The 17,170-nt window shown below is 48.4% G+C and overlaps 1 protein-coding gene across 15 annotated transcripts in view; it reads right to left on the bottom strand.

The window, feature by feature from the left end:
- Positions 1–916: 916 nt before the first annotated feature.
- Positions 917–17,170, bottom strand: part of LOC142087865 (H(+)/Cl(-) exchange transporter 5) — a 41,908-nt gene continuing 25,654 nt past the window's right edge. For 11 of the 15 annotated variants that reach the window (XM_075162613.1, XM_075162611.1, XM_075162609.1 and 8 more), the window contains 11 exons: positions 16,713–16,864; positions 14,389–14,488; positions 12,603–12,893; positions 11,954–12,076; positions 11,250–11,479; positions 10,183–10,263; positions 8,762–9,304; positions 7,409–7,595; positions 5,608–6,006; positions 3,039–3,255; positions 917–2,220 (listed from right to left, as the gene is read on the bottom strand). In XM_075162613.1, the coding sequence (XP_075018714.1) occupies positions 2,130–2,220; positions 3,039–3,255; positions 5,608–6,006; positions 7,409–7,595; positions 8,762–9,304; positions 10,183–10,263; positions 11,250–11,479; positions 11,954–12,076; positions 12,603–12,893; positions 14,389–14,488; positions 16,713–16,864 (2,414 nt within the window). In that variant the 3' untranslated portion in view covers positions 917–2,129. The remainder of the gene's footprint in view (positions 2,221–3,038; positions 3,256–5,607; positions 6,007–7,408; positions 7,596–8,761; positions 9,305–10,182; positions 10,264–11,249; positions 11,480–11,953; positions 12,077–12,602; positions 12,894–14,388; positions 14,489–16,712; positions 16,865–17,170) is intronic. The other 4 variants (XM_075162600.1, XM_075162606.1, XM_075162599.1 and 1 more) reach the window with 2 other exon arrangements.

Consider the following 17,170-nt stretch of genomic DNA (forward strand, 5'->3'; position numbering starts at 1 on the left):
CTGCACGGGACGGGCATCCCCGGCCTCTTCAGCGCAGACATCCCCTGGAAGGAGCCCCCAGGGAAGTGGAAGGCAGCAGCTTCTTCCCTGGACTCAGACCCAGACTCGCAGAGCATCCGACAACCCTCTCCAAAGAGGACAAAAAAGCATTTAAAGGCAAAGGTGACAGCCACGGCCGAGGCAGAACGCGAAGCATTTCGAGCTGCGAGCGACTTACGGGCACGCTGCAATGTTTCAACTCAGCAACCATCTCCTGCTGTACAGAACCACCACAGACAAAGTCAAGGCATTTATTTTCCAAGCAGAAGGTATCTGACCATTGGTAAAGCTGAACCAAACCAAGATGTTAAGCTGTACAAGAATTCAAGACGTCACCACCTCACTGCCAGGTTACAGCAGTGGCAGCAGGTACTCGCTGTTGGATGGTTTTGGAAAATAAATAAGCTGGCTTCTGCTCCAAGTAGAGGTGAGGCATTTGTTTATATTTGAGAGAGTTTAAGATTGACCAAACTTCCAGCCAACCCTGGCCAGGAGTCCCCACTGCCCACAGAAGGGGTTTGTCACGGGAGGGAGCCGCCTCGCGCAGACAGCCCTGCCGCCGAGCCTCAGCCGGCTCTGCAGGTGCCCAGGCGGGACGGGGGGGGGTTACCGCGGCCGAGGCTGTGCGCAGGGCAACCCCTGCTCGACAGCCGGAGGTTGGTCCGTCAGGAAGCAGAGTGAGAGCCCCCACTCCTTACCTCTTGGCCATTACTCAACGGCTTGGCTCCCTCCTGCAGCCTCGGTGGTGAGCCAGAGGCGAGAGGAAGCTCTGCTGCCACCGACGAGCCTGAGCCACGGACCGTGAAACGACGTCCGCTACAGACCGAAACCACGACGAACAACATCGACCTCCGAAAGCATTCATATACCTTCAAAATTCCAGTAAACGGTCACAATTTTATTAACAGGAAAATAATTTGATAAGATCTGGGACAGGGACTTGAGGAGCACAGACGTGGAACGAGTCACTTGGCCGACAGTGGCCAGGAAGGGCTTTATTGCATAGTTGTTGGCAAAAGGAGAGACACCGAGCGGTGCACGTACGCGAAGTGGCAGTGCTGCCAATCCCAGAGCCAGGATCCGGGCCAGAGCCGGGTGCGGGGCTGAGGAGAGGAGCAGGGACCAGCACACGCATCCACGTAAACATCCCGGGCGCGGGGCGCTCCAGCAGGACATCCTCAGCCACCTAAGACACTGCTGATTAAGGAAGAGGTCAGTTGTGCAATATCTGACATGATCAGAGTTTACTGGGAAGTGCAGTAAAGGCAGGGCAATAACTTAGGACTCGGGCTTTGCGATTTTAATTACACGCTCAAGGGAAATCAAGGAGAAGAAATCCTTAGGCATATATATAAAAAAGGGGTCACAATGAGAATACAACTGTTAACTCCTTCTGCCTCCTCCTCGGGGTTCTCCTGGCAAGGCAGCGTCAGAGTAATTAAATACATTCACAGAAGATTAATCAAAATAAGCTTCTTCCCAATCAGAAACTGGGCCCAATTCTAAGGAGATCTGGTCTTCTGGGGGTTTTGGTTTTGTGGGGTTTTTTCCTTCTTTCAGCAAAACATCCTCAGCTAGCCATTTTATTTTTTTTTCCCCCTCCCCTATTTTGGCTTTACAAGGTTCTTATTTTTACCAAGTGGCTAATTGGGAATACACCACCCCTGAGTTACAACCGTATCTTTCTGCCACCACCTGAATGCTGTGTGCAAAATCATCCTTCTCCTTCAAAATTTCTGAAGGTTTAGACCTTGTCTTTTCCTCCCCATGTTAGTAACAAGAGTTCAAATAAAATAAGAAGAGGAGAGATATTCTATAGCATTTTGCTTTTACTCCTTCATGGAATCTTTCCAATGCAACTTCACAAAAGCAATGTAAATAAAGTCTTTTTTTTCTTCTAAAAAGAAGATTATGTTCCACAGATTATGTAGTGCAATTGGTTATCTGGTAGAAAAAAAATTATCTTCTTCAGCTCCATGGAAGGAAATGCTGAAAACAGTTCCACGGTCTCAATAAAAATAGGAAAGTATATCCAGGATCTTCTAGAAAGTTTCTTTTGTGTTGAACACACAATACCTACTAGTCTGCCTTTAATTGAAGAGTATAGAGTCTGGGTCCTGGTTAGCCAGCTGTGCAATGTGCTTTAATACATCCTTTTTGGTAATGATCCCGAGTAGCTTCCTGAAAAACGAAAACACATTTTTAGTGCATCAACACCCACAGAAGTATCCTTGCTCTCACACAGCTTCCCGTAGGGCAATTTTAATTGAAGTGCCTTTCTGGATCACAGCGCTGACACTCCACACAAAGTACGGCGCTCACAAGCCCCAACAGAAACTCTATCAGTATTTTACACTAAAAAAGGTAAGAGGGTTATTAGTAGTATTAGTAATTATTAACACCCACCTTCTCCAAAAAGATCAACCTGCACGTCTAGTGCTGCGTTCTAAGTCCTAGTACTCTCGGTAGCTATGCTTTCAAAGAGGTGCTGGAGGGCCCGGAGCAGGGAATGGGAGGAGGTCTGCCGGGGGGGATGCTGAGCAGCGCAGCGGTCTGCCAGGAGCTGGAGAGATCAGCTGGCCCAAAGGCACCACCGCAGGGAACAGGGAGGGAATTCCCGCTGGTGCCACGCTTCGGGGAACAGACCGCTCCGCTTCTGTCTGCGCCCTCCTTCCTCCCACCTCTCCAAGCAGTTCCTGATCGACACCACAGCGAATTCAAGTAGTTACATGATGCACACGGCCAGATTTGGGAGGAGGCCGTGAGCCCTTTCCATCAGTTTCAGAGACCCATCACCCTATGGAGCTGTGTCTTCTCCTTACAGGCTTCAACTGAAAGAGGCTCAGGGCTTCCCCAGTTGCTTCTTCCCAGATAACAACTGCTCCAGCTGATGCCCAGTGCTCTACACATCAGCGGCCTCCGTTCACTCGAAGGAGAGGTTTCGACTCGGGTCTACTGGCAACCCCGGGACCCCAGGGCTCTGCCTGCAGTGTTCTTACCCGTTGTGAGTAACCAGGCACTGGCGCAATCCCAGCTTGCGGAATATATCCACGACGATTTCCATCGGCGTTTGGTCTGTCACTGTGAAAGGACTGAGGTCCAGGATGCTCCTGAGTTTCAGCATAGAGGGGGAGCTTGGAGGCAGCGGAGGAGAGTGGTCAGTGAAATAAATAATGGAAGTGCTCACAATCCCATCCTGCTTCTTCCGGGCATTTTCTGGAAGAAGAAATATTTGATTAAATATCATCCCTCCTTTCCTTCTCTAAACTGAAGAGCATACCCTTCTCTCTCTCTGCCCACACTGGGATGGCCTTAGGAGTCCATTCCTTCCCTTCACCTGCGCTGTTTCTCAAGGCAACCGGTGACCCAAGGAGGGTGCGACATGTTTCCATCCTACCTTCTAATAACTACATCATAACCTCTAAGGTCTCCAAAGTGTCACCCCAGGGGTGAGACCAGCACACGCTTTGCCTAACGTCAAGGCTGCCATGCACCTCAGCACTTTGCTCTGGCCACGTAAATGCAAGTTCTGGAGATCTTTAACTTCCCGGTTTTAAGAGGAGGTAGATAAAGTGCTTCGTACTTTTATCAGTCACCGATTTGGGTCCCATGCAGAGTAGCTAAAGAAGTATTTTTAAGCACTTAACCTACTGGCTCAGGCTCCATGCCCGTGACTAGGGTCAAGAATAGAGAAGAAGTTAAGTACTTGCCATCACTCAGATATTCACTAGTGCGTTACACCCCTGCTACACGGGCAATTTGGGCATCTGCCACATTGCAGCTTTGATTTGGTATTTACATTCCAAGACTTACTGGGAGGGGGCTAGCCTGGTAGCCCAAACACCAGACTGGATATTCGGAGCTGGCCATCAAAAGCTAAATCCCGTCCTGTGGCACACAACAGCGCATTACTGTGCATATCTTGGGGAAAAGGTTGCTCTTAACGAGTCCCTGGAGGTTCAGAATAACACAGATCAAGAATTCATGCCAATACCACAAAGCAGCCTTACAGAAGGAAGGCAACACGCATAATTGTAATATGATGGCTCACTTTTTCCTGTATTTCATTCCATATTGTCATAAGCATTTGGCCAGATACTTATCAGAAGAACGAGAGCAATATTCACGTGCTCCAAAAGACTGTATGGCACATCCTAAAACCGACACTGAAAACTCTCCTTAGAAGAGAGAGGGAACACACGGGGTTGATCCATAGCTGCAGGCGACTTAATGATAACAACTACCCTAGCTCTGCTATGGGACAAAGCTAGCTCGGGACCAAGCCTTCACACCAGCCACACAGAAAGTCATCAAGCTTGAGCTAAGACGTTCAACGTGCGCTGGAGAACACCGCAGAGCTCACGCCTCTTCAATCCTCCATGACCGCTGCTCCCACGATCACCTTCTGCTTTCGTCCAAGGTAACTGCCACCCCCTCCCAGCCAGCGTGCTCTCACCCACTCCCTTGCGCCAGCATCCGTGTCCCCCAGAGAGCCAGAAGAGGGGACTGACCTGCAGGAGCTAACCCAGCAGGGAGAGGAGATGTGTTTTCGGCTGGATCAGCTCTCCCATCCAGCTCGCCACGGGGTTTGCACGAACTCTGCTGGGTGCTGGCGTAAGGAAGCTTGTGAGCAACTCCGGCTCACCCACGCTCAGCACGGATGCTTGGGATCTGAGCTACAGCTGGACACAAACCATGTGGACTCAACTTGCATGGGAGTGTGGGGCTTGGTACCCTTATGCCCAATCTTCACTCCAGTGCAGGCGCGATTTCTAAGGACTTACATGCCCCTGCACCCCTCAACCCTAACACAGAGATCTCTCCTGCTTCATCAAGAGAAGACATACTGTCTCGCCCAAGCCAGCAAAAGACAACATGACCAGAACTTCCACTTGGGTCTCATGCTGGGAAACAGCACTTGCAGGTTTCTAAGAAACTGGAGAGCAAGAGGAACCTAAACGTCCCTAAATTGTAATATGGAAATGTTGTTTCCAAAGGAGCTCAACTCACATCACAGATGGAAATTGCATCTGAGTGATGCCAGGACAGCGTTTACCAAGTCCTGCCAGCAGCGCACACCTGCCTCACAACCACCAACGCACAAGTGGAAGACCAGGCTGGCTTTCAGGGGTGAAGAGAGATGGAAGACTTTAACACCAGGATCGATATTTATAGGCTTGACAGCACCACCTCAGAAGTGACCCAATATTCAGTACGTGGACCAACCAGATTTTTTTCCTTTATGACATAAAATACAGTTTGAGACATTGACAGTTAAGAAAGCTTTCCACTTCCCGTCATCCCCAAAGTCAGGAAGGCTAAGTTCTTGCTGGCAAGAAGTCTCATGCTTCACAACCGTGCCCTAAGGTTTATGAATTCAGCAGAGCCACACTAACTGCACCGGGAAGCCACGCTGCCCTTCGCACTCAATGCATGCAGACCCCACGCTGCTCGGGGATGGAGATGCAGGCGCCAGTAAGCACACCCATCACTACTGGTGTTTAAACTCGTCAAGTAAATTACAGCTAGTGCCAGCATCATTCACCTATGCAGCTTCTTGCCTCTTACCAATTGAAATGATGAGGTCTCTCCTGAGGACAAATCCAACGAGCCTTTGGGACTCCCGTGACACCACCACTGGGTAGCCACTGTACGTGGTTTCATTGATGATGGTCTCAACATCTTCTACAGTCATGCTGTCCTGGGTGATGACAGTCAGAGGAGGATCGTTCCTCCGCGGCCTCATGACGTCCATTGCAAGCGTCTTGTGTGAGAACTCTTCCTTGGCTTCCAAGAAAGGGTATCCGTTGAGGCGAATATGGGCATCGTAAATGCCTTCCCGCCCAATGGCGTCAGCCACCCACTTGCTGGTCATGGCTGCTGCCATCAGAGGAACGATGTATTCCAGTCCACCAGTGAGCTCAAACATAATGACCACTAGCGACACAGTCATTCGGGTCACCCCACCTGCAAACAGAACACAGGACGACAGGCGATGTGAACAGGCAATTTGGGGGGTTTCCAGGCAGGAGAGCTGTTCCGAGGTTTGCTACAGCTGTCCTCTGCCAACGCATCTAGAGAAGGTCTTGCATCGGCAAGAGGTTGCACTGTTGACTGCCACATCACGCTCAGCATTGCAGTGGAAGCCGAACAGGAGCAGAACGCAGTGCTGAAACCGCCTGTCCCTTCCGGAATATCGTGCCATGGGCTGGCTTATAAGCGTCTGCTACGTGTTTTTGATGGGTCTTTTCCCGAACTCCGAAGCAAGGCTGAAAGACGGGTACCCTTCTCTCGTGTTACTTAGCTAGCTGCAGAACAGCCTGGCCGTGCCACAGCAGGGCCCCATACCCACCTCCATCGGCAGAAACGCGGCCTCTGAGGGGCTGCACGCAAAAGGCAAGTGTCATCCTGACGTGCCCCGGTTACCGGCATTAACTCCCCTAATCGCAAGGGCTCCAGACAACTCACCTTTCAAGTTTGCCGGCTTTCAGCCAGACATTTTGACTACTGTTCACTACACTTGTGTTAGTTTTGAAAACTAAAAGAGTTGAGGCATTTCAAGAGAAAATAGATGAGTCTTCTTAAATATTGACATCATTTTTTTTTAACAGCATTTTCTCTCGGCATGTTTTAATTATGCTTTTGATATTCAAGTCCCAAAGCTACTCCCAAATATTTTAGAGGTGTTTTGCTCCCATAACCCTCTCCTAAAGGGGCACATATCCTTTAGCACTGTCCAGTGATAAACAGAACAGTTAATGAAGCAGAACCATATTTATTTTTTATCAATTACATGCAAACAAGAAGGCGTATCCCCATTTAAAAGACCAAAGATGGGTTTTGGTAGCATGCTTTTATTGTTCCTGAAATGGGAGCTTCTCCTGATACACTAAAGTAGTCCCTTAAGAGTTAAACATACTATTCCATGGAGGAGAGGATTGGGAATTACAGTGAAAGTGAAGTTCAGTCACGTGCACTCAATTTCTTAAATTCAGCCAAGCGGAAGAAGTGTTACCAAAAAACAGGGCGCCTGAAAGAGTTGCATCCTAAGATTTAAGGTCAGAACAGGAAGTAAAATGAATTAAAACCCCGCAGGAAAATCTGGAGTCCCTGTCTCGTTTGTTCTAGCTGCCTATCCAGGAGGCTCCCCACCGAAACCTGTCCTGCCCAACGAGAGGTTGGTGCTGGCGAAAGAATGCAAACAGGATGAGGAACACGCTGCATGTTCTACTACAAAGCTTCCTGTTCTTGAGATGGAGCCAGCTTCTACGGGCTACGAGAACAGCAGCCGCATTTCACTAGTATGCTTCTTTACGTGGCCAACCAAGACCCAAAACGCAGCTCGGACTTCAAAAGACATCTTGCTTACCTAGGCACGCTGCAGCCCCAACCATCGCATAGAGGCCAGGAGTGATGCAGTCAGCTCCCTGGCTGCACCAGCCGCTGAAGATGGCCCAGTCGTGGTGGTAATAGGCCAGCTGCTCCACGGCTACTCCGAGCAATCTGCCTGCTATAGCACCCACCGCCATGCTGGGGATGAAGAGACCTGAAGGGACCTGTGAAGACACGCGTTGGTAAAACGCGCCATTTCTCAGACATTTCGAAGAGGGAAGCTGGAGTTAGAGGTCACGCTGAAGTTAAAACCGGCAAGGGTGCCTTGCGCTATCACCTCCGCCCTTCCTGCACCTCATGCTCTAGAGCCTCCGCCGCAGAGTTTGAGTTTCCTCCTTTCTGAGCAGAAGCAGCAGCCACACCAGAGGTGAGCGCGGAACAGAACAAGCTTTTTTCAAAAGCTTATTTCCCAGGAGAATATAACAAAGCTTCACCGGCACACCGCTAACTCTCCCCCGTGCCTTCCCTACCACGCTAGTACGTGTTTATTGCAGGCACGGGATTCTTCCGCTCTGGGAGTGGAATCACCCTTCCCCCCGGGCAGAAACTCAAACCCCAGCGTGGAGGTGAGGGTGCCTGGAATTAGCAGAGGCAGCACAAGCGACACCCAGCAGAGCCACTGCCGGCAAGCTTCACCTCCGCACTTCAGCCGTCCCAGGACTCCGAAAGCTCCTGTTCTTTGAAGTCAGAGAATCTCCCGCCCTCCCCTTCACACATTTGTCACACAGCTTTCTCACACGTTGTACGTCTTTCTCACAGACTTGACGATTGCCCTCGAATGTCGGCGACTGCCTCACGGCAACAATGATGTCCAAACCTCTGTGGTGGGGCCACCTTTCGGGGTGGACCACGCGAGGACTGGGGGGCGGGGGAGATGCCCGCTCCACCTGCTGCGCCCCGCTGCAGGGAAGCTCACCTGGGCAGTATATCCACAGCGCGGGAGGCTGCCACCAAACAAGTTCAAAGGAACAGCTACGATAAGTAAGCATTTACAAATCAAGATGTCGATTGCTCTGCAATTAGCTATTGCATATATATCAAAAAGGCTTAAGGCAGGACAATTTAGAAGCATTCCGTGTCTGAAAAATGGGACATGAAGCCCGGAGACACCAGCTTCAGTGACTGCATCTGGAGCCCACACCCAGGCTAAAAGGTTTCTACTGCCCTCAGGTACGAGCAACAGAACAAATAATTGTTCCACCACCTTGCCCCCTTCTTAACAGCGCTTGGGGAGGAAAACACGTCTGTTTACTGAGCAAATAAAAGTCCAAGATGTGGGGTTCCTGCAGAAGATGAGAAGAACATGAGCTCCTTTACAGGCAATTCTTACCTTCATGCCAAAGGTGAAGATCGTGATGAAGACTTTCATTATAAGGGCCAAAGCCAGCTGCCACATGGCGGTGTAAACTCCTGGGCCAGCAGCTCGGTCTGGCAGGTCATCCCCTTTGGTGCTGTTGAAATCGTTCACATACTCGCAGAGCTTGGAAGAGTCCAAAATCCCACAGTCGTTGAAGAGCTCAGAGATCAGCTCGCTGGTGCTCATTCTGGTGTACTCGTTGGGGAAGGCCAGAATGGCTGTGATCGCAGTCACTACAAACACCTCCAGCACAGGGTATTTACCAAGCTTGGTCGTCTTGCGTCGCCTGCACCAGGCAATGTTGCTGCGAATGAAGAAAGCTCCCCAAAGCCCACCAAATATTCCCAAAAGGATGAACGGCACAAGCTCCAGAAGATGCCACGGCATGTGAAACTCCACGTAGAAGAGAACCAGGCGGCTGTTCCCAAAAGGGTTGATGGAGCGCAGGGTAAACGCAGCCACCAGAGCAGCGAAGAAGGAGCGCCACAGTGTCTTGAGAGGAAAGTAGTAACTGACCTAAAAAGGAAAAACAAAGCAGACTCCGTCACTTTAACGCTTGGTGCTACACCGATCGTTGCCCACTGCGTGAAGTAAAAGCAAGGACTGAGATCGATCTGCACTGGCTACATACCCTGCTCTCCAGCCAAGCACCCCAGGCTTTATTTTGAGTCCATTCAATGCGGACTGCAATGACCAGGATGGGTCCTGGGCTGCATACCTCCAATGCAGCAAGTGCCCTCTAAGATCCCTGAAGTGGGGGCGACTCACTCGGATAATAAAAGCGTTTACAAATCAGCTATGAGCTGAATCCGGAGAACTATTTGCCTTGCGTGCTCTGCAAAGTCCAGAAGTGCCAAACAACAGCGTTTGCCATAGCTGCCACCACAATTGTTGCTCAGCTGAGCAAAACCATCCCATTCCTCCGCTAAGCCCTGAAGCAAGCAGCGGTGATCCATTTCACATCTGGATCAAAAGAACAAGGATTAGAAGTTCCTTGGGAAGAAAAGAGGTTTCATGAGCCAGGTAAGTTTGTTCTCAGGTACCCTGGGACAGAGCTGTCAGGAGAGAGTGGACACATGGAGAACATGACAGAGGCTGTGGCTGTGAGCAGTCAGTGCAGCTGAGCACGGACAGAATGGGGGAAACCAACAGGTTTATTGCAAAGCTACAGATAGACATCATCCAAAATAAACTATCCAGTATTTGTAAGAATTACCTGAAACCCCAATAAGCTTTTAGGTTGCTTGGCCTTGTAAATACACCACCAATCAGTATTCAACAGGGTCTCCTTTCCACACCCAAGCAGTTATGAGTGGACTGTATTTTTAAACCAGCAGGGTCAGTTCTTGCAATAAAATAGCTCGCCAAGAGCTAATAGAAAATGTTGGTGTTACCTCTTCCAGACTAAAGAGCACTCCTCCGATCGGTGCACCAAAAGCTACAGACACACCAGCAGCTGCAGCTGCTGATAAAACCTAAGAGGGAAACCAAAGACAGTCAGACATTTTCAGCTCCCTTCCAAACCTTCTCCCTTTTTCTGTTTGTCTTTACTTAAATTTGTACAATTTTTATCTCCAGTGAGTGCTCAGTAAGGCAGGGTCTGACTGGTTTTAAAGACAGCAGGGAAAAGATGGAGTGAGCCAATTCCCTAGGGAGAAGGGATGCAAGTAGCTTCAAAAAACATTGGTGTTAGCATTTCAACAGTCCCACCCCCAAATCAGCAGAAGTGGCATCACTGGCTATCACCTTTTTCTGTTTCAGCTGCTTTCGTGCTACGCTTTCACCTTAGATAAAGCTTCAGTAAAACAGAATAGCAGTAATTTCACCTCCCAGAACACATGACTTTTGCCATGTTTGCCTGTCTCACATCCACACCATTTCTCAGAAAAGGGCAACACGGTATAACTAGAGGTGCTACGGGGCCACCCAAAACCCTGCCAGCCCACTGGGTGGATTCTGTCAGGTCTGGTTTAGCAGAAGGTAAATTGGCCAACGTGATACTATGCATCTCATTTACCGTTCTCCAGTGGCTTGTCCAGAGAAAAGCGTTACAGCACTGTGAGGAAACACTCACGAGCTTCACGTTAGGTGTTAGCTTGGTTCTTACACCACGCCCATCCCTGTGTCTCTGAAAGCAGAGCCCTTCATTCTACTCCTACGGCCAAGTCCAGGACCCTCAAACAGTCCCAACATGGAGTTGCACGGCAAACAAACAAGCGCTGCAGAACCGGGTCCGCAGCAGGTTAGTGCCAGTGAACGCTCCCGTCACAAATGAGATGACGACCTGCGCTGGGGAGATGCTGTGGTGTCACTTCCTAACCGAGATGGCTTTTGCTCCAAGATGTCTTGCGCTGAGGCACACCGAGAACATGCCAAAACAGACCAATTTACATTCGGCGCAAAGCGCCAGACCCACCGGGCTCCCCGCACTACCTCAGCAGTCTGACAAGCCTCTCCATACCTCCCTGCGCTTCGCTTCGTTCTTCCTGTACTTGGTGAAGAGATGACACAAGATGTTTCCACAGCAGCAGGCGACGTGCACCAGGGGCCCCTCTTTGCCCAGGCTCAGCCCAGAGGACACCGCCAACACTAAGGTGATGGTTTTGATGATCAGCGTCCACTTGCCCAGGTAGCCTCTAATGATGAAACCACTTAAGATAGTTTTGATCTGGAAGTCAAGCACACAAAGCTCTACAGGCTTTCATTCAAGCCCTGGTCAGAGCTCCTGTTTTACTAGGCGCTCCCAACCCTGCCCTCAACTTTCCCCTACAGCTTTCAGAAGTAGCTATCAAAAGTAACGTAGAGACGGTAAAAATATCCCTCCGTGCAAAGGCAGAAATAGCCATTTGACTCCTTCCTTCAGGGCCACTATCCCTGCTGAAGAAAAATCCGAGGCTAGCTTTTGTAGCCTGTCTTACACAAGCGGTGTGCTTTTGTTCGTACCTCCTGCAGTAAGTGCCAAAACATTTTCGTTTTGAAAGGGATTGCATGGAGACTTAAGTACTTAAGACATGTTTCAGGAATAGTTTGGAAAAAAAAACAACATATATTAAGCCACCATCTAAAGTGCAAGAAATTATTATTGCATAGCAGGCACGCGTAATCTTTAGGTGGTGGATCCCTACCCCACCTTAAAAAACCCAACCCACTTCCATTCTCACTCACCTCTGGGATCCCTGAGCCACAGGCATAAGGAGCAAACCCCTTCACAAGTAACACAGCAAGAAGGGAGAATAACAAGGCCCAGATAACGTACATGAAGTAGTTGAGAATATATGCAAAAGCCCCCTGAAACGCAGAGAAAGTTACCCAAATCAGATCATTTCAGCTGAGATCACACCCAACCTGCGCGCTGAAGCAGGCACACAGGACTAGCAGGTAATCTCATATGCAGTTATCAGCCAAAAACGAAGAGAACTACCGTCAGTCTGAGGTTTCAAGGAGAAGGTACATTTGCTGGGTTACGGGGATATGAAGCAATCATATCTCCACAGACCGTTATATAAAATAGCAAACACGGTACACAAGTAGCTTGGTACCGGGATCAGTGTTGTCCCAGTCAAGCGCGCGGCTCCACTGGATAGAGCTGCCAGAAACACAAGACTTGAGCTCGTCTGGCATTCCTCTAAAACGCCGACGGGCAAAAGACCCTCCAAGCAGCAAGTCTCAGACACATGGCTAAAACACTGCACTTGTAAATGTGTCAACGTTTTGCTTCCCCCCATCCCCTCCGAGGACAACACATAGGTAACTTCTTTGAGTTTGTTTACACCCTTGGAAGACCCCAGCGACGAATGTTAAACCACTGAACCACCTCGAGCTTGCACTTCTGGCACACACATCCAGATCGCTAGCAAGGGACGATACAGGCTGGGGAAACGGGACATTCGGCAGCAAAAACAGTTGTAGGCACACGTCACCTCTCCATGGCCAAGGATCAGCTGGGACCAGCTCTTCCACTCGGGACACTTGTCTCTGTCCGTAAAGGTTGTGTTGGATTTCCAGCAGCAGTGCTCATGGTTAAACCAGAAGCCTGCTAAACATACCCCTTCTTTCAAATCTGTCATCCAGTGGGCAGAAATGTCTATCAGACCCGCTAAGGAACCTAGTTTAAAGGAAAAAAAAAAAGAAAATTTAATAATCGCCTTACGCAGACTCAAATATCTGAAGGTTACAGTCTGCCCTACTAATTTTTGACTCACCTACCAACAAGTAGAGCAGTACTGATATTTTTGCCTACAATTAACTTTTATTCTATAGAGAGCTAAATGGGAAGATTTGCTTAAGTATATATATTGAAAAGAGTAGGTCAGGAAACAAAGCATGCTTAATAATATTTCAAAGGTTGACCATCGCAAACTGCGTTCAAACCCACCCTACATCACTAGAAATTAATTCTTCTCAATTATGCTGAAAGAGTGCTGATTAAATATAGCACAGCAAGTAGTCTGAGAGGCAGAGAGGGACGTACTGCACTTCTGGAGGACGCAGACAAAACATGTCACCGGACTCCAGAGCCAGAGCTGGAATCCAGGAGTTACACTGACAATGCTAAGACTGTGACAGGAATAACTTTGAATTTGGAGAAAACCTTTCCAATCCCAATTTAAAAAAAAAAAGGAGAGGGGAAAAAAAAAAGGAGGGGAAAGTTACAACTGTGCCAAGTGAAACAAAGCAAGCAGAGAGAGCCAGTACAGAAAGTAATTCAGATTTTAAAAGAGGAATCTTCAAGCAATTTCTTATTTTCCTGTTAAGAATAACTCCTATAATCCCCAAAGATAAATGCTGCAATCAACTCTGTTCTCAACTAAAATGCCACATCAAGACAGAGGCCGGGAACAGAGACCTCTGATCTGTATGAGCAAGTGCTAGCACAAGCTCCAGAGGTGGCAATAAACACTTAACAAATCTTCCAGTTAATGAAAAACTGGCTAGCAGCTTTCCTATGTAAATATTAACAGAAGATTCAATTTCATTCCTCGTGATGAATGCTTAGCTGCTTTCTATTGGGAAGATCTGTATCCAACTGATTTACTTCTGCTGCACTGGGTCCAAAGTTTGCTTCTGAAGTCATTTAAAAGGTCTCAGCCAGTCAACCTCTGAAAGAAGCCCGACTTCCCAAGAAACACCTCTCACTTTTTATATCTAAGTATAGTAGGGAAAAAAAAAGAAAATCTTGCTAGCAGTCCTTGGCATTAACCTCTCCAGTGACAACGAAGAACGTTCAGCAAAGATGATGTACAGCATGACGCTCTCCTCTGACCCAGCATTTGGATCAACTCTGCTTTGATGAATTCTTTTTTTTTTTACTTCAGAGCTCTGTACCGGCAGCAGATCCAGAGCAGTGTCCAGGACAGCTTTCAGTCTCAGTTTTGTAGCTGGGTATTTACACAAACCCGGCCTCAAAGCATTTAAAAATAATTCTCCGTAAATTGCAGAGCAGAGGCAGAGGCATCAATATCAGTGCAGCCCCTTGCACAGCCCTTGCTCCAGGGACAAAATCTCCCGCTCCAGCGATCTGCCAGGGTTTGGGGAAGGAATCGATACCGATGCTGCAGTGCGGAACCCGGACTTAGTTTTAAATTGAGGTTTGCTCTTACCTGCCAACAACCCAATGAGAAGCATCAACAACCAGCCAGAAAAGGCATCGCTCACGCTGTGTATGAGCGCCCACGTGGACTCTTTACTTCTACTGGTGATCTAGAAAAGTTTTTTCAAAAAGAAACAACAATCTGTTAAGACACTGATCTACTTTGGTGTAAATGCTCTAAAAACTACATGGTGACATTGTTAGCGGAAGATAGCCCCTAACATTCAAAACAGCAGCTATCACGACATATTCTGCTTCGAGGGGCAAGAGAAAAAGTATCGGGCAGTGTCTGCTCTCACAGCTGGTACAGTAAATGCAGCTCTGGTTAGGAGGTGTACAAGAACGGATCAAGGCTACTTCCATTTTTCCCAGCAAAAAAGAAAGTATTCAAGTAACACTTTCCTCCTAGGTGTCTTCCGCATAAAAACAAGCCAAAATTCATCCCTTAGTCTTTTAAAGCTATTACTTGTTAGTAGTAGCAAGTTACCAATACCCTGATGCCACAAGCAAATCTGAACACTGAAGAAGCCGTTCAAGCACGCTGCCCCCGGGCATTTATCAATGCCTGCTCGTGGGTATTGATCCCCACCAACTGTGAGCGCAAACGGAAGCTGTCACCGGCATTTCGTAGCCCCCAGCCACTGCCTGGGCATCTGCAATACAAACCAGACGTTGCTTTGAGCAGGAGACTCTGCCAAGCGCTGCTCAGCCGGACACGAGGCGGGTCGTGGGTTTAATACCAACAGAGAGGAATGTCGGGCTGGGAACCAGGCTGTGCTGGTGGCACTGGGAAGCGGGACTCAGACCCATCCAAGGGTGAGCTCCTCAGAGGCCCTGGCCCCCGTCTGCCTGCGTCTGGCCGGGACAGCTGAAGCCTGTCAGTCTCACTGCTCCTGACAGGCGGACAAAAGGGTGACAGAACAGCTATTGTGTGCCCTGGCCGCCTCTCTCAAGGGAAACATTCCAGTACACCACTATTATTCCCAAATAAAAAGGCACATTGATGCAAACAACTAATACTCACTAAACGAGGAATAAATAAAGTAAGAATCCTTTCTGCCTGAATGAGCGTCGTTCAGTTTTTCTCAGGATTTTTGCCTTTCAAATGCCACCCTGATCATGAGTAGAAGTGCCACCGAACCAAGGCAGGGGTTGGGGTGGGTGCCAAAACTATTTCCTTTATATTTCTTTTCATTGGACCAACCCTACACCTCTTTGGCCAGCAGTAACTTCTGCCTTGACCTGATTTCAACTTCTTTCGGTAAAGACAGAAGTGGGCTTTTTACACAAGCACCTCTCTGCAGATCGGAAATAGATAGTCCTGTTCCACGCTGATGGGCACCATCTTTGTATACATGCACCTGTGCACGGGGGCATGCGTGTTGGAAGTCTTCTGGGTTTGTACTCATAATCCATCGATGGGAACAGTTTTTTGGGCAGGAGGTACTGGGGCTGTGGAGCCCCTTAATTGGGTCTGTACTTGCTCCAGTTTGGGCATTACACTGTATTGTGTGTACTCACACACTGAGCAGGGACTGTGTGCACTGTTATTAAGACACAAGTTGTTCTGTGAGGCTTGGGGAAAAAAATAATTAAAGAATATTTTGGCAAGCAAATAGACAAGTTGAGTTCAGTCATCACCCTACAGAGTTCTGCCAGCAAGGGTTTCTCGTGAATCAGGAGCATGCTGGGGACAACAGTACTTTATTTAAAGCATCCCTTGCTTCCTAAGCAGATTCCTTTAATTGCAGAGAGCAGTGAAGTCCTGGGAATGAATTCTGAAAGAATTGCACTTAGTTTTCTCAAACACGCAGCACAAAAAAATTCCAAGAGAAAGAACATCATTCACAAGTGCAATTGCGTGAGCAGAAAAATAGCCTGTTTCTTTATCAATAAACGGGATCGTGGGTGCTTAGATTCTTCCGTTACATGCAATAGCAATGTAATTCCTCCAAATAATGCACGCACCTTCCACGAGTAGGACTGCAGGTTTTGCTATGCTTCAGTCTCAAGCAAGTTTAACATGGCATAAGAAAACGTGCCATTAAGGCATTTAAGATGTGTATCAGAAACCCACTAAAGCTTTTTAAATAAATAGAAGCCTTCAGAAGAGAAGTAGCAAATGGTAAACTGCAACACATTGAATTTAGTGTTCCTTTTCCTCAAACTGAAGATCCTGCGGAGAGGGTCTCGGTGCCATCCTAAGGGCAATCCCTCCATCCTAGGTGTCCCTCTAGTAAGTGCCTCCCTAGTCTGGCAATCAGAACGAAGATTAGCTCTAGCAAGTTAATGATTCTGCCTTCAGTGCCAGCAAGGAGTAGTAAGAAGTTTTACCTCTCTGTGCCTGTCCCGGTCCCTGGACTTCTCTCGCACCCAATCTATAGTGTTAAAATCTTCGTAGGTGCCCACACCAGGAAGAGGTTCCTCCAGGAAATCCATCATTGTGCTTGTGCCGTTCATCCCTCCTCCATTATATGAGGAAAATCCTGGTGGGGAAGGAAGGGGGAAAATTGAGCATTTCTTAGTTTTCCTCCTTTTTAGGAAAAAAAAAAAAAAAAACAAAACACCCAAACACATCACCAAAACACTACCTTAGGGGGAAAACCACAGATTTCAGTGGAAGCAAAGAGCCAACGAGCTGTTCCTTGAGCTAAATACCCCAGGCAAGCCTCCCAGGGGTGACCTGGGCAGCACGGGTACACCCTTCCCCAGCTCCAGCAGTTCACATAGAGATGGGGCGTTCCTGGAAACGACTGTTCAAGAACCAAAGTAAATCAACACTAGCATCTAGA

The sequence above is a fragment of the Calonectris borealis genome, chromosome 13 (genome assembly GCF_964195595.1).
Source record: "Calonectris borealis chromosome 13, bCalBor7.hap1.2, whole genome shotgun sequence".
In the NCBI taxonomy this organism is placed as follows: Eukaryota; Metazoa; Chordata; class Aves; order Procellariiformes; family Procellariidae; genus Calonectris; species Calonectris borealis.